The sequence below is a fragment of the Trachypithecus francoisi genome, unplaced genomic scaffold (assembly GCF_009764315.1).
Source record: "Trachypithecus francoisi isolate TF-2019V2 unplaced genomic scaffold, Tfra_2.0 Lachesis_group8, whole genome shotgun sequence".
In the NCBI taxonomy this organism is placed as follows: Eukaryota; Metazoa; Chordata; class Mammalia; order Primates; family Cercopithecidae; genus Trachypithecus; species Trachypithecus francoisi.
In genome coordinates, this window is record NW_022681473.1 from 92,527,149 (window position 1) to 92,554,347 (window position 27,199).

General features: G+C 38.5%; 1 protein-coding gene across 8 annotated transcripts; it reads left to right on the forward strand.

Moving 5' to 3' along the window:
- The first annotated feature begins 93 nt into the window (after positions 1–93).
- On the forward strand, positions 94–25,352 carry BIRC2 (baculoviral IAP repeat containing 2). Of its 8 annotated transcripts, none has more exons than XM_033204575.1 (11): positions 94–1,061; positions 2,284–2,448; positions 3,573–4,444; positions 4,538–4,637; positions 16,009–16,087; positions 16,776–16,824; positions 21,018–21,260; positions 22,146–22,217; positions 24,156–24,410; positions 24,519–24,560; positions 24,662–25,352. In XM_033204575.1, the coding sequence occupies exons 3-11, from the start codon at positions 3,613–3,615 to the stop codon at positions 24,853–24,855; spliced, it is 1,866 nt and encodes a 621-aa protein (XP_033060466.1). In that variant the 5' UTR covers positions 94–1,061; positions 2,284–2,448; positions 3,573–3,612; the 3' UTR covers positions 24,856–25,352. The 8 variants fall into 8 exon arrangements, with proteins under 8 accessions (XP_033060466.1, XP_033060464.1, XP_033060470.1 ...); XM_033204576.1 differs by having other exon boundaries at positions 876–1,061; positions 2,284–2,349; XM_033204581.1 differs by having other exon boundaries at positions 877–1,061; positions 2,284–2,349; positions 3,696–4,444.
- The last annotated feature ends 1,847 nt before the right edge of the window (positions 25,353–27,199 follow it).

Sequence of the window (27,199 nt, forward strand, 5' to 3'; positions counted from 1 at the left end):
CTAAGCATTAAAAAAAAAAAAAAAAAAAAATTGGGCTCCTCTGTGGTTCATGTACGATTATATGTGCATATACACCAATACACAGGCGGACGTATATATATCATTTTATTGAAACGTTCAGAAAATACTGGGAGTGAAGCCTGACTTGCAATACCGTTCCCGTTGCTGGCAATGAGCATCTGAAATAATGACACTTTTGTCTTTAGTGCATATGCAATTTTTGTCTCCAAAAAGAAAACCAAAAGTTTAAAAACAAGATAATCTAGTCGATTGTAAAACTCATCGAGTCTTCAAAATTATTCATCAGATGCTTCCTACTTTCCAACGCTTCGCTTTTTTCGATTTGCACAGACAGCTGTTGAACGCTGATGCCACACAAACGGTTACAATTGTTTACTTAAGCAAAAAATGCCACCAGACTGACTCCATCCTCAAAATGCAGTCATCTCGACGGGGGGAGGCATCACACTAGGGGAGCCTTGCCACAGGCCAGACCATAACCCTGAGGTGACACAGGGTAGACGCGCAAAACCACCGGCGCCAGGGCGTTTCCGCAGGGTTTCCCAAGAGTCAAACGCAGCGGCTCACGGTTTGCCACGTCCCCCAGGAGAATGGTAGGCACAGACAGAGAGAGGAAATGTGGAGGGGGAACAAACCACAAGGTGAAGAAAACGAACAAACACCGAGTTGATACGGATAGTCCCCGTTCCCCTGAGGGCCGACCCCGCGACTCCCGATGGGCGGCCAGTTGCGCCGGGCGTCCCCGGGCCTCCCAGCGTCTTTCCCGGAGGTTAGTCTCCCCAAGGCCGAAAGCGCTGGGTTCCGCTTTCCGGCCCCAGCCTCCCGGGCGCCCTCGCGCGGCTGCTAACGCGAGTCCCCGGCTGGGCGCGCTGACGTCATCGTGCGTCGGCGTGAGCCCGGATGGGGCTGCGGGCTTCGGGAGCGCCGGAGGTGATCCGAGCCGAGGCGGCCGTATCTTCTTGTCTGTACCGCTGCTTCCCGGCTCTGGGGAGGCCTCTGGGCTGCCGCGCAGCTTCCGTGTTTGCTGCGCCCGCACTGCGGTGAGTGCTGCTCCTTCCGGACTCGGGCGGCGCGGGGAGGGTGGGGACGCGCGGGCCCGCGGGGGCCCACTTCCCTGATGTGGCGGCCAGGCGGGGAAGGAAGGGGTCTGAGGCTCTTCGGCCAAGGGTCGAGGGTCGCCGGGGGCTCTCTGCTTTCTACTCTCGCCAAGGTTTTATTGGATGCGGAAGCCCAAACTTCAAGACTGGCAGTCAAAGCCATTTTTAAAATGTGACTTGTTTTCAAACCTCCTCTGGCCGCCGCCCACTCTTCTGGCCCTTGGACTTTGACCAATATGTTTTCTCGCAGTTTTTGCAAGGTTTTCAACTTAGCCCTCGGCGTTCTTTTAATGTAATACATTGAAACGGAGATATTTCGGTGGCGGCGATGTTTTATATTTCATAGTTGCCACTGCCCTCTGTCATTCCAGTAGTCTGTTGTGTATTGTGAGAAACAACTCTGGGAAATTATTAGGTAAATCCCATAGTTTCTATTCTTTTCCCTTCCATCCTATCCCCTGTCCAGCTGCAGTTTGCTTAAAGAGAATGCAGCAGTGCGGAGCTCGTAGATAAAAGTCTTTCGCTTAAAGATAGGATATAAGATCGAGTGTAATTAAAGCAACAGTGGGCGTCAGGACACTGTTTCACAGGCCACTGTGTTAGGTTTTGTTTTCGGTTGTTTTCTACCGTCGTTGCTTTGAAATTGTAAGGGATTGGCAGAGTTTAAGGGTTTATATTAATGAACTCGTGGTGCATTTTACTGCAGTTTTCCTGGTCGCGGAGAGACTTGATATTACAAACTAACGTTGCTGTCTGATTACTGCTCTACTGCTGCTGACAGGGTTTAGTGGAGTGTCTTGTCGCTCTCTCTGCCTTTTTAACCAATGTTCCTTTGCCTCCAGCAGAGTGCCAAAGATACCTTTAGGTCAGAAAACGGGAGGAGAGCAAGGACAAAATGTTTTCCTGTGTGAAAATTTCCATCTGTCTCTAAAGTTGTGCGTTTTAAAAACACGTATAGTTAGTGCTATGGGAGTCTGTTGCATTTATTTATTTTAATTAAGAGCTTTTTCAGTTAGAAAGTTGTAGTGACAAATTGCTGGAATTAAGATGTATTATCTAAAATGTAAATTATTCTTAGACTTTACTGAATGAATTGAAGAGTATGTAAGTTCTATTTGGCAAGCAAATACGGTTTTCTAAAATACCTTTTGTTTTTTCTTTTCAGATTTACAGCCCTGAAGAATCTCCCTCTCCCTATTTTCCCCCTGCAGTAATAAATCCCATTATGGAGGTCTCAAAGCTTTATAAAAGGATATAGTTTGAATTCTATGGAGTGTAATTTTGTGTATGAATTATATTTTTAAAACGTTGAAGAGTTTTCAGAAAGAAGGCTAGTAGAGTTGATTACTGATACGTTATGCTAAGCAGTACTTTTTTTGGTAATACAGTATTTTGTCAGGCGTTTCTGATAACACTAGAAAGGACAAGTTGTGTCTTGTGATAAATTGATTGATGTTTACAGCATGACTGATAATTATAGCTGAATAGTCCTTAAATGATGAACAGATTATTTAGTTTTTAAATGCAGTGTGAAAAGTGTGCTGTGGAAATTTTATGGCTAACTAATTAAGTTTATGGAGAAAATACCTTCAGTTGATCAAGAATAATAAAGTGGTATACAAAGTTAGGAAGAAAGTCAACATGATGCTGCAGGAAATGGAAACAAATACAAATGATATTTAACAAAGATAGAATAGTTTATAGTTTGTGAACTTTAAGCCAAATTCATTTGACATCAAACACTATAACGGGCACAGGTTCAACAAAGCTTGTGAGTGTTGACTTCCCCAAAAGTTGTCAGCTGAAGTAATGTAGCCTGCTTATGTAATTACTATGGTGATAAGCTGTGTGAACTTAGCCTTTAAGTAGTGTGACCATATGAAGATTTTAATTACTTTTGTTTATTGGAATAAAATGAGATTTTTTGGGGACATCATATTAAAGTGCTTATAGGGAAAGAAGCCTGCATGTAATTTTTTACCTTGTGGCATAATCAGTAATTGATCTGTTATCCAGGCTTCATAGCTTGTAACCAAATATAAATAAAAGGTGTAATTTAGGTATTCTGTAGTTGCTTAGAATTTTGAGAATATAAATCTCTGTGAAAAATCAAGGAGTTTCAACATTTTCAAAAGTGCGTCTACCTTTTCAGGGCTTTGGGTTGGTATTACTCAAGATTATGAACAAATAGCACTTAGATTACCTAAAAGAGTTACTACAACCCCAAAGACTTGTGTTCAAAGTAGTATCTTGGTAATTCAGAGAGAGACTCATCCTACCTGAATATAAACTGAGATAAATCCAGTAAAGAAAGTGTAGTGAATTCTACACAAGAGTCTATCATTGATTTCTTTTTGTGGTAAAAATCTTATTTTGTGTGAAGAAATTTCATGTAAATGTTTTAGCTATCAAACAGTACTATCACCTACTCATGCACAAAACTGCCTCCCAAAGACTTTTCCCAGGTCCCTCGTATCAAAACATTAAGAGTATAATGGAAGATAGCACGATCTTGTCAGATTGGACAAACAGCAACAAACAAAAAATGAAGTATGACTTTTCCTGTGAACTCTACAGAATGTCTACATATTCAACTTTCCCCGCCGGGGTTCCTGTCTCAGAAAGGAGTCTTGCTCGTGCTGGTTTTTATTATACTGGTGTGAATGACAAGGTCAAATGCTTCTGTTGTGGCCTGATGCTGGATAACTGGAAACTAGGAGACAGTCCTATTGAAAAGCATAAACAACTATATCCTAGCTGTAGCTTTATTCAGAATCTGGTTTCAGCTACTCTGGGATCCACCTCTAAGAATACTTCTCCAATGAGAAACAGTTTTGCACATTCATTATCTCCCACCTTGGAACATAGTAGCTTGTTCAGTGGTTCTTACTCCAGCCTTTCACCAAACCCTCTTAATTCTAGAGCAGTTGAAGACTTCTCTCCATCGAGGACTAACCCCTACAGTTATGCAATGAGTACTGAAGAAGCGCGATTTCTTACCTACCATATGTGGCCATTAACTTTTTTGTCACCGTCAGAATTGGCAAGAGCTGGTTTTTATTATATAGGACCTGGAGATAGGGTAGCCTGCTTTGCCTGTGGTGGGAAGCTCAGTAACTGGGAACCAAAGGATGATGCTATGTCAGAACACCGGAGACATTTTCCCAACTGTCCATTTTTGGAAAATTCTCTAGAAACGCTGAGGTTTAGCATTTCAAATCTGAGCATGCAGACACATGCAGCTCGAATGAGAACATTTATGTACTGGCCATCCAGTGTTCCAGTTCAGCCTGAGCAGCTTGCAAGTGCTGGTTTTTATTATGTGGGTAAGAAGCAGATAACTACATTTTATCATTTTATTTTGATTTACGTATTAGAACATAATGTGTTTTCAATATTTAGTCTTTTTTTTCTTGAAGGTCGCAATGATGATGTCAAATGCTTTTGTTGTGATGGCGGCTTGAGGTGTTGGGAATCTGGAGATGATCCATGGGTAGAACATGCCAAGTGGTTTCCAAGGTAATTGTTTTGAAAAAAGTATTTGTACAAAAAACTCTGTGCTTAAAAGAAGTAGGCCTGCTTACATGATTTAGTTTACCGTTAAATTATAACAAAGCCTCTTTTATGCCACTGGGGAATTACCCTTCTAAAAGATCACATTTTAACTTTAATTGTTTTGTTGAAAAATATTATGCAGTCTTCTGTGTACTTTTGAAAGTCAGTTACAAGTATAGCCATACATTTTATTTATTGCGCGTCTTCTTTTAAAGAGTACTTAAGGATTACAAAGACATATAAAATAGATTAAAAAGAAGTTAGAAAAAGGTAAGAACAGGAAAACAAGAAGGGATGTAGAATGGATGCAGGAATAAGGCAAATGTAAAAATGCATATATTAAGAGCATATCTTGGCTCGGTGCAGTGGCTCACACCTGTAATCCCAGCACTTTGGGAGGCCAAGACAGGTGGATCACCTGAGGTCAGGAGTTCGAGACCAGCCTGACCAACATGGTGAAACCCCGTATCTACTAAAAATACAAAAACTGGCTGGGCATGGTGGCACATGGCTGAAGTCCCAGCTTCTCAGGAGGCTGAGACAGGAGAATCGCTTGAGCCCAGGAAGTGGAGGCTGCAGTGAGCCAGGATCATGCCACTGCACTCCAGCCTGGGTAACAGAGACTCCATCTCAAAAAAAAAAAAAAAGAAAAATGCATATCTGACTGCCCATTTTAATTGTAATTGTAAGTTACTTTTTCTGTACAGTTTTCTTTTTTTATAATCTGTCATTTACCTCTTTTTAGCCACTTTGTCTCTAGCAGTATCTTTTTATTATAGCCTAGAAAGAATTTAGGGGCAGTGTTATTAGTAGAAATAAAATTAGAGATTAATTGTGTTTGTAATTGAGTAGCTATGTGAACTTAGACGTCATTTGTAAAATGAGGAGGGGTTGGCCTGGATCATTTTTTTTTAAATAGTGATAAAATAGCCTTAACATAACATTTACCGTCTTAACCATTTGTTTTTTTTTTTTTTTTGAGACGGAGTCTAGCTCTGTCGCCGGGGCTGGAGTGCAGTGGCCGGATCTCAGCTCACTGCAAGCTCCGCCTCCCGGGTTCACGCCATTCTCCTGCCTCAGCCTCCCGAGTAGCTGGGACTACAGGCGCCCGCCACCTCGCCCGGCTAGTTTTTTGTATTTTTTAGTAGAGACGGGGTTTCACAGTGTTAGCCAGGATGGTCTCGATCTCCTGACCTCGTGATCCACCCGTCTCGGCCTCCCAAAGTGCTGGGATTACAGGCTTGAGCCACCGCACCCGGCCCATCTTAACCATTTTTAAGTGTAGAGTTCTGTGTCATTAAGTACATTCATACTGTTCTGTGATCACACTGCTATCCATCTCCAGAATCTTTGCATCTTCCCAAACTGAAACTGTCTACCCATCAAGTACTAATTCCCCATTACCCCTTTCTCCAGCATCCTGGCAACCACCATTCTATGTCTTTTTTTGTTTGTTTTTTTGAGGTGGAGTCTTGCTCTGTCATCCAGGCCGGAGTGCAGTGAAATGATCTTGGCTCACTGTAACCTCCACCTCCCAAGTTCAAGCAATTCTCCTGCCTCAGGCTCCTGAGTAGCTGGGATTACAGGTGCCCGCCACCACACCTGGCTAATTTCTTTGTATTTTTAGTAGAGACAGGGTTTTTAGTAGAGACCCAGTTTCACCATGTTGGCCAGGCTGGTCTTGAACTCCTGACCTCAAGCAATCTGCTCACCTCTGCCTCGGAAAGTGCTGGGATTACAGGCGTGAGCCACTGCTCCCTGCTCCACCATTCTGTTTCTGTCTCTATGAATTTGACTACTTTAGGCACCACATATAAGTGGAATCATACATATAGATTATGTTTTTACCTGTGAGTGTCTTTCACAATAATGAAGAATCTCTTGAGGAAATTAAAAAAATATTTTTGTCATTTTGTGTGATATATGATGAAGAAAACTTGAAGTAACAAATACTTCATTATGGATCAGTAGATTGTTAAAAGTTGTATTTAAAAGTTATATCATTAATAGTCATAATATATCAAGATAAATTTTGACTTTTTTACACTTTGAAAAATGACTATTACATTTAAAATTAAAAATCATGTTTTATCAGACTTTTAAATGACTTAATTATGCTGGGCTCTATGGGATTGTATACATTTAATTTGAAATTTAATTCATGTTGTGGTATCAAAGACAAAAACAGCTTCCAAATTCCAGTGTTGGAACTGCTACATTTTGTACTTTATGAAACACAATTAAAATCTTTATTTTTGTAACTTGTGTTTTGTTTTAAATGATTAAATAAGGGAGAAGATGTAGGGGTGCGTTTTGTAAATGCTTCTCTAAAAACAACACATTCTTTTTTCCTTTTTAAAATTTTTTTGAGACAGAGTCTCATTTTATCACCTATCACTGCTGGAGTGCAGTGGCAAGATGGCAGTTCATTGCAACCTCTTCCTCCTAGGTTCAAGTCTCAGCCCCCCAAGTAGCTGGAGTCGTAGGCATGCACCACCATGCTCAGTAGTTTTTGTATTTTTAGTAGAGACGGGGTTTCACTATGTTTTGGCCAGCCTGGTCTCAAACTCCTGACCTCAAGTGATCCGCCCTCTTTGGCCTCCCAAAGTGCTGGGCTTACAGACCTGAGCCACTGAGCCTGGCCCACATTTCAGTTGGGAATAATCTTTAATCTCCATAAATCCATCACCTTATGTAGTATCTTTTTTTTTTTTTTTTGGTGAGAACTTTTAAAAGATGCTCTCTTCGCAAATTTCGGGTATAAGATCCAGTATTATTAGCTGTAGTCACCATGTGCCGTACATTAGATCCTCAGAAAGTTTGTGTCCTTTGACCAGCATCTTCCCATTTCACCCACCTCCTTATCCCTGGCCACCAGCATTCTACTCTCTGTTTCTGTGATTTTGGATACCATACAGTATAGTTGTCCCTTGGTATGCTTGGGGGATTGGTTCTAGGATGTATACCAAAATTCGCACATACTGAAGTCCTGAAGTTGACTCTGCAGAACCTGTGCATCCAAAAGTCAGCCCTCCAAATATGTGGGTTTCACATCTGCAGATATGATCTGCATTTGATTGAGAAAAATCTGCGTGTAAGTGGACACGTGCAGTTCAAACCTGTGTTGTTCAAGGGCCAGTTGTATTTGTCTTTCTCTGGCTTGTTCACTTGGCATAATGCCTTCCGGGTTCATTCATATTGCAGATGGCAGGATTTTATTTATTTGGTTTTTTTTTTTGACGGAGGCTCTCTTTGTTGCCCAGGCTGGAGTGCAGTGGCGCCATTTTGGCTCACTGCAGTCTCTACCTCCTGGCCTCAAGTGATCCTCCTGCCTCAGCCTCTTGAGTAGCTGGCATTATAGACACCTGCCATCATGCCCAGCTAATTATTATTGTAGAGATGGGGTTTCACCATGTTGGCCAGGCTGGTCTCAAACTCCTGACCTCAAGTGAGGATATGGATGGGATTACAGGCGTGAACCACCACGCCTGGCCAGGCTCATCCCCCATTCATCCCTCAGTAGACACTTAAGTTGTTTCCATATAGCTGCTTGAACATGGGAGTAGAGATACCTCTTTAAGATACTGATTTCATTTCCTTCAGATATGTACACAGGAGTGGGATTGCTAGATCATATGCTAGTTCTATTTTTAGTTTTTTGAGCAGCCTCTATACTGTTTTCCATTATGACTGTACTAAGTTGCCAGCAATGGTGAAGGGTTCCCTTTTCTTCACGTTTGCCGACATTTGTTATTTCTTGTCTGTTTGATAATAAAGCATCATTACAGGTGGGAGGTGATGTTTCATTTTGGTTTTAATTTGTATTTCCCTGATGATTAGTGATGTTGAACACCTTTTCATGTACCTGTTGGTCATTTGTATATCTTTGGGAAAATTTCTATTCAGGTCCTTTGCCCATTTTTTTAACCTGAATTATTTGTTGGTTTTTTTTTTTTTGCCTTTGAGTTGTATAAGTTCCTTATATATTTTAGATATTAACTCCTTATCAAACGTATAATTTGCAAATATTTTCTCCCATTCTGTAGGTTACCTTTTTATTTTGTTGATTGTTTCCTGTGCTGAGCAGAAGCTTTTTAGCTTGATGTAGTCCCAGTTTATTTTTGTTTTGGTTGCCTGTGCTTTTGGTGTCATATCCACAACATCATTGCCAAGACCAGTGCCAAGGAGCTTTTTAGCCTACATTTTCTTTAAGGAGTTTTATGGTTTCTGGATTTATGTTTAGTCTTTAATCCATTTCTGGTTAATTTTTGTAGGTGGTGTAAGATAGAGGTCTGGTTTTATTGTTTTACATATGGATATCCAGGTTTCCCAATACCGTTTGTTAAAGAGACTGTCATTTCAACATTGTGTGTTCTTTGCTCCCTTGTCAAAGATTAGTTGACTGTATATGTGGATTTATTTCTGGGCTCTCTGTTCTGTTGGTATATGTCTTTGTTTTTATGCTAGTATCATATTGTTTTGATTACTGTAGCTTTGTAATATAGCTTGCAATCAGGAAGTATGATGCCTCGTTTTTTGTTTTTTTTTTTTCCTCAAGATTGCTTACGCTATTCTGGGCCTTAAGTTCAATACAAATTTTATGATTGGTGTTTCTATTTCTGTGGGAAAAAAAGTCATTGGAATTTTGATAGAGATTATATTGAATCTGTAGATTGTTATCAGTAGTATGTACATTTTAACAATATTCTGTTAATTCAAGAACACAAGATTTTTAAAAAATTTATTTCTGTCATTTTCAGTTTCCTTTTTCAGTGTCATTTGTTTTCCAGTGTATTTCTCTTTTACCTCCTTGGTTAAATTTATTCTTAAGTGTTTGTTTTGGTGCTGCTGTACATGGGATTACTTTCTTGAGTTCTCTTTCACATGGTTCATTGTTAGTACTGACTTTTGTAAGTTGGTTTTGTATCCTGCAACTTCTGGATGGTTTATTAGTTTTAACTGTTTTTGGTGGCATCGTTAGGGTTTTCTATATATAAGATTATGTCATCTGCAGACAGAGACAGTTTGACTTCTTCCGGTCTGATTTGGATGCCTTTTTCTTTTTCTTGCTTAATTGCTCTGGCTAACCATTCCAGTATTATGTTGAATAGAAGTGGCGAGAGTAAGCACCCTTGTCTCGTTCCTAACGTTAGTGGAAAAGCTGAAAGCTTTTTTTTTTGAGACAGAGTCTTGCTCTGTCGCCCAGGCTAGAATGCAGTGGTGCAATCTCAGCTCACTGCAACCTCTGCCTCCCGGGTTCAAGTGACTCTTCTGCCCCAGCCTCCTGAGTAGCTGGGATTACAGGTGTGTGCCACTGCACCTGGCTAATTTTTGTACTTTTAGTAGAGACGGTGTTTCACCATGTTGGCCAGGCTGGTCTCGAACTCCTGACCTCATGATCCACCCGCCTCAGCCTCCCAAAGTGCTGGGATTAGAGGTGTGAGCCACCGTGCCCGGCCAGCTTTCAGATTTTTCATTACCGAGTATGATATTAACTGTGCACTTGCGGTCCTTATGTTGAAGTATATTCCTTCTATAGCTAAATTGGTGAGAAATTTTATCCTGAAAGGGTATTGAATTTTGTCAAATGCTTTTTCTGTGTCTGTTGAGATGATTATATGATTTTGTTTGTTTATTTGTTTTTTGAGATGGAGTGTTGCTGTGTTGCCCAGGCTGGAGTGCAGTGGTGCAATCTCAGCTACTACAACCTCTGCCTCCTGGGTTCAGGTGATTCTCCTGCCTCAGCCTCCTGAGTAGGTGGAACTACAGGTGCATGCCACCACACCCAGCTGATTTTTTTATTTTTTGTAGTGATGGAGCTGGTCTCAAACTCCTGACCTCAGGTGATCCACCCACCTTGGCCTCCCAAACTGCTGGGATTACAGGTGTGAGCCCCTGCACCTCGCTGATTATGTGATTTTTATCCTTCATTTTGTCAATGTGTGGTATCACATTTATTGATTTGCATATGTCATACCATCCTTGCATCCCAGGTATAAATCTCACTTTATCTTGATAAATGATTCTTCTAGTATGCTGCTGAATTCAGTTTGCTAGTATTTGTTGAGGATTTTCGCGTCTGTGCTCATCAGGGCTATTGGCTTGTAATTTTCTTTTCTTGTGTTGTCCTGGTATGGCTTTGATGTCAGAGTAATGCTTGACTTGGTAAAATCAGTTTGGAAGTATTCTCCTGCTACTCCCTCTTCCCTCCCTTTTCCTCCTCCTCCCTCCTCCTCCTCCTTCCTCCTCGTCCTCCCTTTTCTTTCTTCCTCCTCCTCCTTTCTTCTTCTTCCTTCCTTCTTTTCTCCTCCTCCTCCTCCTCTTCTTTCTTCTCCTCCTCCTCCTCCTCCTTTCTTTCTTCTTCTTGGTAGAATTGTGCTGTGAAGTCATCTGTTCCCTGGGCTTTTCTTTGTCAGAAGATTTATGATTACTGATTCAATCTTCTTACTAGTTATAAGTCTTTTCAGATCTTCTATTTCTTCCTCATTTTAGTCTTGGTAAGTTACAAGTTTCTAGGAATGTATCCATTTCTTCTAGGTTATCCAGTTTTTTGATGAATAATTGCTCATGGTAGTCTCTTATGATCATTTGCATTTCTGTGTTATCAATGGTAATATCTCTTGGTTTTGATTTTATTTATTTTAGTCTTCCTTTTTACTAGTGGAGCTAAAGCTTTGTTGATTTTACTTATCTTTTCAAAATCTAGCTCTTGGTTTTAGTCATCTTGTCTATTGTTTTTGTAGTCTCCATTTCTTTTCTGATTTTTATTTTCTTCTGCTAACTTTTTGTAGTTCCTTTAGATGTAAAGTTACATTGTTTATTTTTAAGATTTTTTAAAATGTAGGCAATTATTGCTATAAACTTGCCTTTTAGTACTTCATTTGTTCTATACATTTTGCTGTGTCATGTTTCAATTTTAATACTTCTTCAGATTTTTTAAATTTTCTTTTTGATTTCTTCTTTGACCCATTGATTATTCAGGAGTATTTTGTTCAATTTCCACATAGTTGTCAGCTTTCCAGCTTTCATTCTGTTGCTGATTTCTGGTTACATGCCATTGTGGTCTGAAAAGATACTTGATAGGATTTCAGTCTTCATCAGTTTGTTGAGTCTTGTTTTGTGACCTGCTACATGATCTACCCTGGATAATTTTTCATGTGTGCTTAAGAAGAATGTGTATTATCTGCTGTTTGATGGAATGTTCTATATAAAGGTTAAGTATCCCTAGTCCAAAATTCAAAATGTTCCAAAATTTAGAACTTTTTGAATACCAACATGATGCTCAAAGGAAATGCTCTTTGAAACATTTTTGGTTTTGCATTTTTCGATTAGGATGCTCAGCTGGTAAACATAAGGCAGATATTCCCAAATCCAAAGAAATCTAATATTCAAAACACTTTTAGTCCCAAGGATTTCAGATAAGGAATACTCAACCTGTATGTATGTTAGGTCCATTAGATCCAATGTATAGTCGCAGTCCAATATTTTCTTACTGATTTTCTGTCTGGATGACCCATCCATTATTGAAAGTAGGGTTTTTGAAGTCTTCTACTATAATTGTGTTCCTATCTATTAATGTCTTCAGATCTGTTAATATTTTCTCTATATATTTAGGTGGTCTGATGTTGGGTGCATGTATATATTTACAGTTATTATATCCTCTTGTGGAATTGGCCCCTTTCTCATTATATAATTACTTTCTCTGACTCTTTTTACAGTTTTTGGTGTAAAGTCTGTCCTATCTGATGGAACTATAGCTTCCTCTGCTCTCTTTTGGTTTCCATTTGTATGGAATGTCTTTTTTCCCCATACACATGCATGTGCTTAAAGGTGAATTGAGTGTCTTGTAGACAACCTGTAGTTGAATCTTGTTTTCTTTATCCATTCATCTGCTCTTTATCTTTTGATAGGAGAATTTAACCCATTTACATTCAAGGTAGTTATTGATGGGTAAAGACTACTGTGATTTTGTAATTGTTTTCTGGTTGTTTGGCAGATTCTTTGTTTCTTCCTCTCTTGCTGTCTTCCTTTGTGTTTGGGATACATATTCTGGGATACATATTCTTGTCTGGCAGTTTTTTTCTTTCAGTACTTTGAATATATCCAACTCTCTCCTGGCCTACAAGGTTTTTGCAGAGAAATCCACTTATGGTCTTATAGGGATTCCCTTGTAGAAAATGAGTTTCTTTTCTGTTACAGTTTTTAAATTCTCTTTCATCTTCTATTTTTGACAGTTTCATTATAATGTGTGTCAGTGAAATCTTTTTTGGGTTGAATCTTTGTGAGGTCCTATGAACTTCCTGTACCTGGACATCTTATCTTTCCCTAGGTTTATGAAGTTTTCAGCCATTGTTTTTTAAAAATCATCTTTCTGCCCTTTCTCTCTTTTCCTTCTTGAATTCTCGAGTTTGTTTTTTGTTTTCTTGGTGTTTTTTTAGCTGGTGTCTTGTTCTGTCACCTAGGCTGGAGTACAGTGGCATGATCTCAGCTCACTGCAGCTTCCACCTCCCAGGTTCAAGCAATTCTCCTGCCTCAGCCTCCCACGTAGCTGGGACTACAGGTGCGCACCACCATGCCTGGCTAATTTTTATATTTTTAGTAGAGACAGGGTTTTGCCATGTTGGTCAGGCTGGTCTTGAACCCCTGACCTCATGTGATCCACCTGCCTCGACCTCCCAAAGTGCTGGGATTACATTTGTTAGCCATTGTTCCTGGCCTTGAATTCTTAAAATGCAAATATTGTTTTACTTGATGGTGTCCTATAATTCAGATAGACTTTCTCCACTATTCTTTTTTTCTTTTTTTTTTCCTCTGACTAGATCATTTCAGATGACCTGCCTTTGAGTTCACAGATTCTTTCTTCTGCTTAATCAGGTCTGCTGTTGATGCTCTCTATTGCATTTTTTTTGTTGTTATGTTCTTTAACTCCTGAATTCGTTTCTTTTTATTATTCCTATCTCTTGAATTTCTCATTTGTTTGTATATTTTTTTTATTTCATTATCTGTGTTCTTTTGTAGCTGAGTTTGCTTGAAACAATTATTTTGAATTCTTTATCTGTTAGTTGATAGATCTCCCTTTCTTTGGGGGTGGTTATGGAAAATTACTGTGTTTCTTTGGTAATATCATGTTTCTTTTTTTTTTTCTTTCTGTTTCTTGTGGCCTTCTGTTTTCTGTGTATTTGATAGAAGAATTACTTTTAGACATTATAGATTAGTTTTTTTTTTTGAGCAAAGACATTTGCCTATGGGTGAGTGTGAGGGTGCCAGCCAGTAGGTGTGGTGGTTCTGGCTCTGTAGAAGGCCCAGCATTATAAACTGCATGTAGCTCTGTTAGCCCAGATCATTGTCAGTGAGGATTGCAGGGGTCCTCAACATCCAAGGCTGCAGGTATCCATACCAGCAGCAAGGTTTTTTTTGGTGGCAGAGGCTGCTGGGGACCTCTTGATCACTTTTTCTCCCATGGGAGACATCGTGGCCAAGGGGATTCTTCTTGGCACAGGTTCTGGCTTTGGGCTTTGTTGTGTTGGTGTTGGTGGCAGCACTGATGTCTCTGATGGCGTGGACACCTGTGGGGCAGCTACAGAGCCAAGGTTTGGAGTGCAAGTGCCTGCAGAAAGACAGCGGGTCTGGGGTTCAGGATGTTGACTAGCCTGCAGCAGTGGTGCTTCTAGTGCCTCAGATGTGGGTGCACATAGAGCAGCCTTTAAGTTGGGTGTGGAGTGCAGGTGTGCAGAGCAGCCAGAGAGCTGGGGTCTGGAAAGTGTATGATTAGAGCAGCCACAGAGCAAGGGTCTTACATGCAAGTACACGTGGAGCACCTGTGCCTCTGGGGTCTGGGGCATGTGTGGGGGTGAGGGGCTGCACTATCTCTGGGCAGTACAAGAGCTGCTTTTTTTCAGGGTGAGGAGTGCAGTAGTGTCTCCCTCTCCAGGGGGTTCACAGCAATGCTGGGTGCTGGTTACCTTAATGGTGAAAGCTCTCAGTGTCCTCTGCAGAGTAGGCTACTGCAGTTGGCATCAATGAACACTATAGGGTCCTTCACTGTGAAACCTGCAGGAAGTCTGTGGCTATCCTGCGGGTTATTGGGGTCTCCAGGGACCTGCTCTGGGGAGGAGCCTAGCAGTCTTTGCCACTGAGGACTGTGATGGCACTCACCACATGACTAATACAGATAGCCCTCACCCCTTGTTCTTAGCCGTCTCCAGATGTCTCTGCTAAGCAGATCTCCCAGCAGTCCTTTCTGTGTGGTTATTCTCTTTTTTTTTTTTCCCTCACGGTATGCTGCAGGCTGATTGGACTATTGAGTTCTTCCAGAGCTGTATTTGTTTGTGGATAGCTGTCTCTTTATTGTTTTTTGTGGGTGGAAGAAAGCTGGTGTCTCCTAGTCTGCCGTCTTGCTGATGTCACTCTTGCAAACTTTCTTTGAGTCTGTGGCTTTTCATTTTTTAACATCTTTTGAAGAGCAGATGTTTTCAGTTTTGATGATGTCAATTTATCAATTTTGTCTTTTGTGGAATATATTTTTGGTCTTCTGTCTAATAATTCTTTACCTAATGTAAAGACAAAAGGATTTTTCTCCTGTACTTTTTCCTAGAAGTTTTATTATTTTAGGTTTTATATTTAGGTATATGATCCATTTTTACTTCTATTTTTGCTATTTTTGCGTATAATATGGCCATAGGTCAGAGTTTTTTGTTTTTTAAATACGTATATCCTGTTGTATAGTATCATTTGTTGAAGAAACAAAAGGAATAGAATGGATATAGGTGCTATGTGAACTTCTTGGAACATCTTCAAGAAGCCCTATCAGTTTAAAAACAAATATTTGAGAAACACTGTCACATTATATATAGATAAAAATATTTGATTCCATATTTTTTGGAGGGAAGGTAGTGGATTGTGGCTCAAATATAATGGAAGAGTGAACATTGAAGAAAGATGAGCAGTTATATTGTGAAAGATCACACTGTAGGAATACTGAGTTAATAGTATCTGAAACTGTTAAGTAGTTCACTTTAAGCACAAAATAAATTGTATATAATAGTGTTTTTTGGGAGTCAACTTGTTCCCCTTTGTAGGTGCAGACGCTTTTCTTTTTGTTGTTGTTGTGTTAATGGATTGAATTAGAAAATACCATGATATATAACACACAGTAAGATGTACATTGTTTTATGATAATTTTGTTCCTGTTAGATATGTATGTGTTCTGGGTTGTGATGTAAAATGTTTTTACTATGGGGTACAATGAAAGATTTGAAAGCCATTTTTTCTAGAATGATCAGGTTATATTTGATATGAAACAATTTAAAAAAATAGTTTTCCTCAAATGTTTTAGGTGTGAGTTCTTGATACGAATGAAAGGTCAAGAGTTTGTTGATGAGATTCAAGGTAGATATCCTCATCTTCTTGAACAGGTAAATACATTTTTAAAATTAACAACTTTGAATTCTGCTTTATTATAAAAATACTATTAGGTTGGTGCAAAAGTAATCATGGTTTTTGCTATTGTAAATCATGGCCAAAACCGTGACCACTTTTATACCAACCTGTATTAGAGGTTATACTTATATCTCTTTTATTAATTGGAGGTACATATTTTCATTCATGTTAATGACGACTTTGATTTTTACTTTTGTAATCAACTTGATTGTTTAGGGCTTTTTAAAAAGATTGTTGTTTGTTTTTACTATTTTGAAAAATCATTTATGCTGCCACTATACAAATTTGTGATGGGATTGGAGAAGGAGCTTTAGTGTCTCTTTGCTATTTTCCAGAAAAACAAACAAAAAATAACTTGTTAGGCTCTGAGACCCTTTGAGAGTAACCCAATTAAAATCTTATTTTCCTAATGGAATGAGAAACCACTGATATATTTTTCTACTTTGCTGAAACTAGAGAAGTACTTGAATTCTAATTTGGGGTAACATGAAATTTAAGGAAATCTATGTGATTAGGGTGAAAGAAAGCAAAGTAAAGGTCATAAATCACTCAGTTCTCAAAAGAATGTGTACATTTACTTAACATAAACGTACTTTAGTGTTGTTCTTTTCAGATTGTTGGGGATATCTGATTTTACCTATTAACTTTCCTCTTGTTTCATAGCTGTTGTCAACTTCGGATACTACTGGAGATGAAAATGCTGACCCACCAAGTATGTATGAAATAATTTTAAGTATAGAGTGTAAATTTTTATAAGAATTTTAGGAATAGGCTGGGTGCAGTGGCTCATGCCTGTAGTCCCAACACTTTGAGAGGCCGAGGTTGGCAGATCACCTGAGGTCAGGAGTTCGAGACCAGCCTGGCCAACATAGTAAAACCCCATTTCTACTAAAAATACAAAAATTAGCCAGGCGTGATGTGCCTGTAGTCTCAGCTACTCAGGAGGCTGAGGCAGGAGAATTGCTTGAACCCAGGAGGCGGAGGTTGCAGTGAACTGAGATTGTGCCATTGCACTTCAGCCTGGGTGACAGAGCGAGACTCGGTCTCCAAAAAAAAAACAAATGTAGGAATGAAAGTATGTACTTTAAAAGAGTTTCTGAAGCCATAGGGAAAAACCCTGGGAAGTCAGCTAATAAATATTATTTATGTATATATATATATGCATACACACAAGTTTTTGTTCTAGTGCTATACTTACCACTTTTAGTGCTGACATTCCAACTGGAGAAATGAGACATAAGCAAAAGAAAAATAGCAAATAGCTTAAAGCAATGCCAAATAAGCGGTGCAAATAATAAGCCCCCAGAAAAGAAAAGGTTGCTGTGAGCTAGCATGATTTGGAAAAGCAGTTCACGTATGATTCACGAATTGGACTAGATGTTAGGTATTTAAGTCAGGTATATGGTATTTCAACGCAAGGGCAGGAAATAGTATAACTTTTGATTAGAGCTTAATGTTAGCCACATCTGTCAGTTTATGTAATATACATATATTATGGTGTCTAAAATGGCTAAGGTAATAATCCACTGTTTTATGTACCAAGGGCCGTTCTGTTTGTGGCACAGCATTTCAAGAAAGATACTGGTAGATTTGTTAACTGGACCAGAGAAAGGTGACCAAGATGTGTGAATCTTAGAAACCATGGCTCAGGAGGGTTGGTTGAAGCATTTGGTAGTATTTGACTGGAAAATAGGAAGGAGAGTACCTGGGTACATGACAACTATCTCTTGTGTAATGGACCTAGAAAAGATAGATAGCAGTGTGGGCTGTTCTTAAAATTTTTAACCACTGCTGTCAAGTAGGCTGCCCTGAAGTTCTACTGTAGTTCCTAATAAAATCACTTTGTTAATCTTTAAAATGACTTTCTTGTTTTCTCTCTTGATAATTTTCTAACACTCTCTTCCCACCTTACTGTCAGCTTATAACCTTGCTTCCCTAAGAAAATGGAATCCAAAAGAGAGCTGCTTTATTGCCTCACCAGCAAAACCACAAGGCTACATCATTTATCCTTGTACTTTTCTTTCTGTTCATTCGTAAGAGATGAATTGTCCTTGCCCTTTTCTAAGGCCAATACTTCCACTTGTCCTCTGTATTCCATCCCCTGCTGTCAACTTAAGAAGGTTACTTTGGCAGTGACATACCCTTTCTCTCGAGTCTTCAATTTTTCCATCTCTCCTGAATCATTCATATTAGCATATAAACATAATGTATTTTTGCTAATCCTAGGAAGACTTCCATGAACCAATGTCCCCATTCAGCTATTATCTTATTACTCTGCTTCCCTTTACAACAGAATACCTATGAAGATTTATCTATGCTTACTCTGTTTTACTTTGTCACCTTTCATTCTTTCTCTTACTTGTTCTGCTGGAACAGTTCTTGTCATGGTAACCAAGGACTACCATGTTAGCAAATCTACCACTTGACCTGTTAACCAGCATGTGATAATCATTGGGTGCTTTGTCTTTCTTTTTTCTTTTTTTGAAACAAGGTCTTACTTTGTCACCTAGGCTGTAGTATAGTGGTGCCATCACGGCTCATTGTAGCCTTAACTTCCCTGGCTGAGATGATTCTCTCACCTCAGCCTCCCGAGTACCTGGGACTACAGGCATGCACCACCACATTCAGCTAATTGTGTGTGTGTGTGTGTGTGTGTGTGTGTGTGTGTTTTGTAGATACAGGGTTTCACCATGTTGCCCAGGCTAGTCTCAAACTCTTAAACTTAAGCAATCTGCCTGCCTCGGCCTCCCATAGTGCTGGGATTACAGGCATGAGCCACTGCACTTGGCCTCATCTTTCTTAAGACACGTTTTTTGCTTGACTTATCAGATCCCATATCCTTGGTTTTCTGTTTCCCTGGTTGATCCTAAACAATTTCCTTTGTTGGCTGCTCCTTTTTGAAACTTTAAAATGATGGAGTACCCCTCAAAGCTCAGCTTAAATTTATTTCTCCGTTTCCTGAGCCCCAAGCTGGAATGTCCAGCTAACTGTTTAAATCTCTACTTGGCTGTAACAGACATCGTAGAGTTAATAGGACCAAACCAGAAATTTTCTCCCCCATTCTTCATTCATCAGATTTGTTCCTTCTTTGGTCTTCCCCATCTCAGTTAATGGTACTAATTTCCTAGCGTTAAAAGTTGGCTCAAGTTAGGTATCATCCCTGATTCCTCTCCTTCCTTTAGTTTGTATATTTAATCTATTCGAAGTCTTTTCATTTCTGTCTTCATAACATATGCCAAACTGACTACATCTCACCGTCTCCACCACTATTAACCTAATCCAAACTACCGTCATCTGTCTCTAACATCCTAACAAGTCTTTCTGATTCCAGTTTACCCCATTAAAGTACATCTCCACCGAGCTGCCAGAGTCATCTTCTGAAAGCACAAGTCAAGTTTTATCAGTTGCATGCTTAAAACACACCTGGAATATTCTACCAACATTAGAATAAAATATAAACTCTTAGGAAGGCTCTGCTCATCTGGGCATTGTCCTCTTTTACCTTCTACCACCTTCTTTCTGTTTCTTGATCATGTCAAGCTTTTCCCTTAATTTAAGGCTTTTACACTTGCGATTCTCTTTGCTTAGAAGACTTCTTTGAGGTATTTCCATAGCTCACTCCTTCCCCCCCACCGAGTATTAATAATTGCACATGTAGTAGATGTATACATTCTTCATAAGGGAAAGAAAAAGAACTAAATGCTGTAAGCAATGCCGAATTCCCCTCTGATGCTTACATACAGTTCTGTTTCCAACTTCTAACACCCAGAGCTGAGTAACGTGGGCTAGATTTATACCAGTTGAGTTCATTTGTATATTTTTAAATTTTTTCACAGTAGTCCAGCATATATTACATTTTATTTATCCATTCCCTATTGAGAACTACTTGTTATTTTCTGTTTTTTTTTTTTTTCCTGCTGTCAATATTGCTGTAATGATCCTCTAATGTGTCTCTTATCTTGAACATTAAGTATTTCCTTAAGGGATGCACTTAAAAGTGAAATAGAGCTCTTTCCTTGTTATTTAAGTCTTTGTTCTGGTGCCGTTTCTGCAAACAGGGATTCCACGCATGTTTGAACAAGAGAGCGCATTGTTGACATTGTATATTTATATGTTTATTATAACAGTTTCCCAGAAGATGGCAGTAGTATCTTGAAGAATTATGTCTTTTTGTATTTTTTCATAAAAGTATCATATGGGCTAGTATTGACTCTTAGCAGAAAATGCTTCCCTGACTACCCTATCTAAAATGTCTTCCTGCTTCCTGGTTTCTTTTAATGACCTTACACTACTTTTTTCTTCAGAGCATCTTCACTGCCTAAAATCGTATTGCTTTAATTACTTCTTAAGCCATACTTTTTCACTACGTCTTCTGGGTGAACTGATCTTCTGTTTTGCTGTATTTCCCATTTTTGTTTGTTATTCCCTCTACTTCAGCTATCCACTTGTCTAGACCCTGTCCATCCTTCAAGTCCAAATTCTAATGCCACTTTTCCATGAAGTCTTTGTGATTTTCCTCCACTTTGCTGGCTGGAGAAGATTATTTCTCACTTCTAAGTTTGTGTAGCATTTTGGTTTCCAGAAATGACTGTACATCAGAATCATTTGGGGAAATAGTTAAAAGATACAGATTCCTAATTCTTATCCTTAGATAATCTTTCATTAAGTAGGTCTAGGATGTAGCCAGAGAGGTGGGTTTTGTGAAAAGTATAGCATATTAATTGTATTCTCATTTGACCATTATGAAGTTCAGACTTTTATTGGAGTTATAGGTAACTGATGCATATAGCTCATCTCCTTTACCAGAATATGAGAGTAAAGGATGAATAAAGATTGTGCTGTGATACTTTTTTCCATAGGTTTATGTTTGTGGAATTTAATATTAGCATGTGTCTTTTCAAATAGTTATTCATTTTGGACCCGGAGAAAGTTCTTCAGAAGATGCCGTCATGATGAATACACCTGTGGTTAAATCTGCCTTGGAAATGGGCTTTAGTAGAGACCTGGTAAAACAAACAGTTCAAAGTAAAATCCTGACAACTGGAGAGAACTACAAAACAGTTAATGATATTGTATCAGCACTTCTTAATGCTGAAGATGAAAAAAGAGAAGAGGAGAAGGAAAGACAAGCTGAAGAAATGGCATCAGGTATTTGGGAATGTTAGTCACCTGCATTATTTCTCAATGGAACTCTTAGGACTGTCTCACATGTTACAGAACAACATGCTTGTTTCACATCCACTAAGTGCTGGTAGCAGTCCTCCAGTAATTTCGAAACCATCCCTCCTTTTCTACCCCTTCCAATTGCTTCTAGTTGAGAACCACTGACTGCAGCTTTTTTCTATATATTTATTTTTGGCTGAGATTCCCTGATTTATGCCAGTCAGAGAATTTTAGCATAATAAGCTCTTTCTTCAGCTGTATTCTATTTCTTTCTCATACATAACAAATTTAAATTGTTTTGAAAAAGCAAGATGTTAAAGTTGGATGCAGGTCTTTTTTCAACCTGTTTTTTTTTCAAGTTTCTGCAAATCATATTTTTAATATGACATTTTACTCCCTAATCCTTGCTAAATGGTCCTTATACAAAAAATAGAACTTACAATGAAATTCTGGGGCTTGATGAGAACCACCTGCCCAATCCAAGGATAACAGGAAAACTGATTTTTGTATTCGTCCAGACAGTGTTAAGTTTCGGCCCCTCAAAACAAGTATTTTGAGTAATCATTTATTCCTTCAATAAGTATTTATTGAGCATGAGCCCCAGTGCCAAATACTGTGCCTCATCATGGCGGTTGCTCTCAAGGAGTGTATACACTAGCTGGCGAGACTAGTGTGCGAAAGACAGGACTAAAGGGCCAGCAGAGAGGCGAAGGTTGCATATGTATTGGAGTATTGGGCTGGAAGATCCTTTCTTTTTAAGCTTGTAAGTAAAGATGGGAATAACTTACGAGTACCTTTTTGCACGACCATGTAGCAAAATGTTTAAAGTCTGGATTTCTACATTGAAACAGATTTGTGTTTAAATTCCAGCTCCAGGCCGGGCACGGTGGCTCACGCCTGTAATCCCAGCACTTTGGGAGGCCGAGACGGGCGGATCACAAGGTCGGGAAATCAAGACCATCCTGGCTAACATGGTGAAACCCTGTCTCTACTAAAAATACAAAAAATTAGCCAGACATGGTGGCAGGCACTTGTAGTCCCAGCTACTCGGGAGGCTGAGGCAGGAGAATGGCGTGAACCTGGGAGGCGGAGCTTGCAGGGAGCCGAGATTGCGCTACTGCACTCCAGCCTGGGTGACAAAGCAAGACTGTCTCAAAAAAAAAAAAATTCCAACTCCATCAGTTACTAGCTTGGCTATTTATTCAACCAGACATCTGCTTTCTGATCTGTAAACTGGGGATAATAATAGTATGAATCCCATAAGGTTGCTATAGGAATTAAATGAGATATTGCAAATAAAACACTTTAACACAGCTCCTAGCTCATCAATTTATTTCTTTATTTATATATATATATTTTTAACCATTAGGTAGATTGACTTGGGAAGTAGGAGGGACTTGGTGAAAGAAAGGGCCTAAGAAAGGTGAATTTAAGGATTGTTAAGTAGTAATGAAATCCAGCTAAGGTTATATGAAATCACTGTCACCTTAGATTTATGACTTTCTCATACTTTGTGTGGGTCGGAAAATAGTATTGAATTACAGATTTGGCAGTGTTAATAGGGGAAAGGCCAAGTAAGGAATATGGAAGACGAGTTAAGGGTGCTAATGTAGAGAACCTCAGTGAAACACCTGACTGCTACCTAGATTGGAATAGGAGATTTGAAACAAAGCCTGGAGACAGCCTTGTGCAGGTAGAATTGGGAATGACATGGAGATCTTGAAAAGGTGAAGAACAAATTGTTAGCAGTGAGAGGAATTATTTCAGTAGAAGAAAAAGTTGTGGTCACAGAATGGAATTTTATAGTTTTGAGAGTATTAGAGCAGTTCACTTCTAGAAAGATGTAAAAGGGGAAAGAAGATAGACTTCTGTTTTTATAATTTATTTCTCATTAAACTGGTACTTTGTAGAGATGTACTTTTAAGATTTTTTTGAAAGTCTGAAAGTAGACAAATTTTTTAATGATTCAGATACCAAAAGAAGGAACTACCATATTCCATAAATATAAATTAACTGTGGAGTTTTATGAGATGCAATATTGAAGGAAAAACATTGGCTTTTAATAAAAAGGTCAGGCTTCATTCTTATGTAATTTTTCTTAAAATTGCTCTAAACATAGATATTTATAAAATAATAATGGTAGTTAACTATGTACCACATATTGTGCCAGATGCTTTACATGTATTATTCAGTCCTCACAACTCTGAGGAAGGTACCATTATGTATATTTTACAGATGAGGAAACTGAGGTGTATGGGGAAAGATGAGGACACATAGCTAGTGAGTGAGCCTAGCCAACACTGGAGCGTAGGTCTGTTTTGACTTCACAACTCAAACCTTACAATACTACAATACCGCGTCTTAAATATGGGGTGTTGAAAAGAACACTGGTCTAGGATACCTGGTTCTGCAGCTTATTCTTTCTGTGATCTTGGACAGACCACTCTTTCTTTTCTGAGTCTTTTTTCTCCCTATGTGAAAATGAGAGCCAGTGATACTTCCCTTGTTTAATTGACAGGATCACTGTATCAAATGAGACAAATTATTATGAAAGTGCTTACAAAAGTAAAGTGATATAATGGAAATATAAGTCAGTATTATATAGGGTGGGGGGAAATTTTTACTGTCTTCTAAAAATCTCTTACTTGCAACAAAATAAAAGCGGAGTTCTAGGACATGTAAACATGTAGACTTAAAAATTACAGAACCAGAGACTTCCTCTGGAAGTTTACCAAACAACAAACTTTCAAATGCAAACAAGTTACTTTGTTCTTTTTTGAACTTTACTGCCTAAATTGTTTGTAGGGTTGGTTATTAGTGACTATATGAGTATAAAGGAGTTTAAATTCTAATGGATTTCTTTTTCTTTTTTTAATGAAGATGATTTGTCATTAATTCGGAAGAATAGAATGGCTCTCTTTCAACAGTTGACGTGTGTGCTTCCTATTTTGGATAATCTTTTAAAGGCCAATGTAATTAATAAACAGGAACATGATATTATTAAACAAAAAACACAGATACCTTTACAAGCGAGAGAACTGATTGATACCGTTTTGGTTAAAGGAAATGCTGCAGCCAACATCTTCAAAAACTGTGTAAAAGAAATTGACTCTACATTGTATAAGAACTTATTTGGTGAGTTTGTTGAGAAAATTACTTTAGAAATTCTTAGGACTGGCCAGACGCGGTGGCTCAGTTTTGTATTTAGTAGAGTGATGCTTTTTATATGTTTTCTTTCCTCAGTGGATAAGAATATGAAGTATATTCCAACAGAAGATGTTTCAGGTAAAACAAAGATTTAAAACCAACATGAATTATTACCCTTTTTTTTTTTTAATGGGGAGGGAAGTGAAAACAGTTCTACTAAAGTAATTTTTTGTTATTAGGTCTGTCACTGGAAGAACAATTGAGGAGGTTGCAAGAAGAACGAACTTGTAAAGTGTGTATGGACAAAGAAGTTTCTGTTGTATTTATTCCTTGTGGTCATCTGGTAGTATGCCAGGAATGTGCCCCTTCTCTAAGAAAATGCCCTATTTGCAGGGGTATAATCAAGGGTACTGTTCGTACATTTCTCTCTTAAAGAAAAATAGGCTATACTTTAACATGTATAAAAAAGCCTTTAAAATATTGTTGAACACTTGAAGCCATCTGAAGTAAAAAGGGAATTATTAGTTTTTCAATTAGTGACATTCATGTTCTAGTCTGCTTTGGTACTAATAATCTTGTTTCTGAAAAGATGGTATCATATATTTAATCTTAATCTGTTTATTTACAAGGGAACATTTATGTTTGGTGAACTATATTGGTATGTATGTGTGGACCTAAGAGGAACTAAGGGAGTAGTGTCCCTGCTTATTATGTATCATTTCAGGAGTTACTGCATTTGGTATTCTTTCAGAAAGTTTTGAATACTAAATTACAGTGTAGATTAAAAGAACTGGAAACCAGAAACTCTGGAGTTCATGAGAGTTAATGGTGCCTAATTGGTGCTTTTCACTTGTGTTTTAAAATAAGGATTTTTCTCTTATTTCTCCCCCTAGTTTGTGAGAAACATCTCAATAAAGTGCTTTAAAAAGATTGTGTTACCAGAATATTTTTTCTGTCCTGATTTAGAAAGTAATTTTCATGTGTCTTCATCGTACTCAAATGCCAGCTATTAAGTAAAAAATTGCATTCATGAGAAATTATTGGTTTTAAAATAATGTTATCTGTGAAATTTCTTTAGATGACAGTCTCTTGTTGCTTTGTATGTTATAGATACAATGTTGGATGAAAAATGAATCCAACATTAATTTCAAAAAACTCTTAAATTAGATAAATAGGCATTATTTTCAGACAATCGTGTAATTGCTTTGTTGCATAGGTGTTGATGAGGTGAGGAGGTGGCATACAGGCAATGAATGGTTAGTACCTCCTTTCTGGGTCCAGCCATATTTGACCTTTCTTAGATCTCACTCTGTGGCAGACTTCTGAAGCCAGTTGGATAAGGAAGTCTAATGTTAAAAACTCTTCCTTTTTCTTCTCACCTCACAACTCTTTTGGATTCCTTTAGAGAACACATGGGAAGAGTGAGGAAGAATTCCTGTATCCCCCAGTCTCTTCTCTTGCCGTTGTTTCTGTCCTGATATGCTGATACATGTATATAAGTCCAAATGCATATACCTAGGTTAAAGACCTCGTGAGAGAAACTCCCAGCCATTATGGAGGGAATATAAAGAGGGAATTCTTTTCCCCCCACAAATTCAGTAGACTCAGAACAATGTTAAAACATTGTTAACTTTTCTCTGCTTTTCATCCTGGACTTATGATTGCTGAAGGGATAATTAGCACCCTCAAGGAATCAAATTAGAAGTCCGTTAGTCAGAATAATCCAATATGTGTAAGTCATAAAACTAATCCCCCTTGTTGTCACAGGATACTATTAAATCTTTTTAAAAACTATTCTCTTTTTTCTTATCTTGCTTGTAATAGCTGCTCTGTCGAGGATCCCGTTTGCCAGATACAGTGCTAAATGCTTTAAACAATTGAGATGTGCTGTAGGTTCAGTTGTATCTCCTGCATATTTATATGTTGAAGTCCTAATTGCCAGTACCTCAGAATGTACCTGTATTTGGAAATGGGGCCGTTAAAGAGGCAAATAAGGTAAAATGAGATTATATAGTTGACTGCTAATCAACATGATTGGTGTTCTAAGAAGGGATTAGGATACAGATGCAGAGGGGTGACTATGTGAAGACACCTGAGAAAGAGGCCTCAGAGGAAAGCAAACCTACCAACACCTTGATCTTGGACTTCTAGTTTCCAGAGTTGTAAGAAAATAAATTTCTGTTATTTAAGCCACCCAGTCATTGGTACTTTGTTATGGCAGCCTTAGCAAAGTAATACAAACTGCCCTTAATTGATACTTTAAAGCACATTGACGCTGATCCTTTCAGCAATTTTGCAAAGTAAGATTTGAACACAGATCTGCCTGACTCCTTAGCTTGTGCTTTTTAAATAAACTATCCTAATAAGCTATCTTTATATTTTTAAAAATTAACATGGGCTGCTGTATAGTATAACATACTGTATGCTTACAGTATAACTGTAACAACTTACGATTTGCCATCTATTTATAAAAGAGTTATCTTATTTGGCTTTATTCAGCTAGCAGTTTAAAGACTTCTGTGTTTTTCACATTCAGTAAAAATAATGCAAAAAATATAACTAAACATAGTGTAATTTATACTTTATCTGCTTGCAAAATTCTCATATGGACCTAGGTTTGAGATTAGGGTTTTAGTCTCTTATCTTTTTTGCCCTCTTAATGATGATAATCAGTTAATCAGTGTCCTAGCAGGTGCCCATTATGTTGAGCAGACAGATGAATGTCAGATGCTTTGTTTGGATTTTTTATTGCCTTCCATAATCCTTAAAACCGTAGG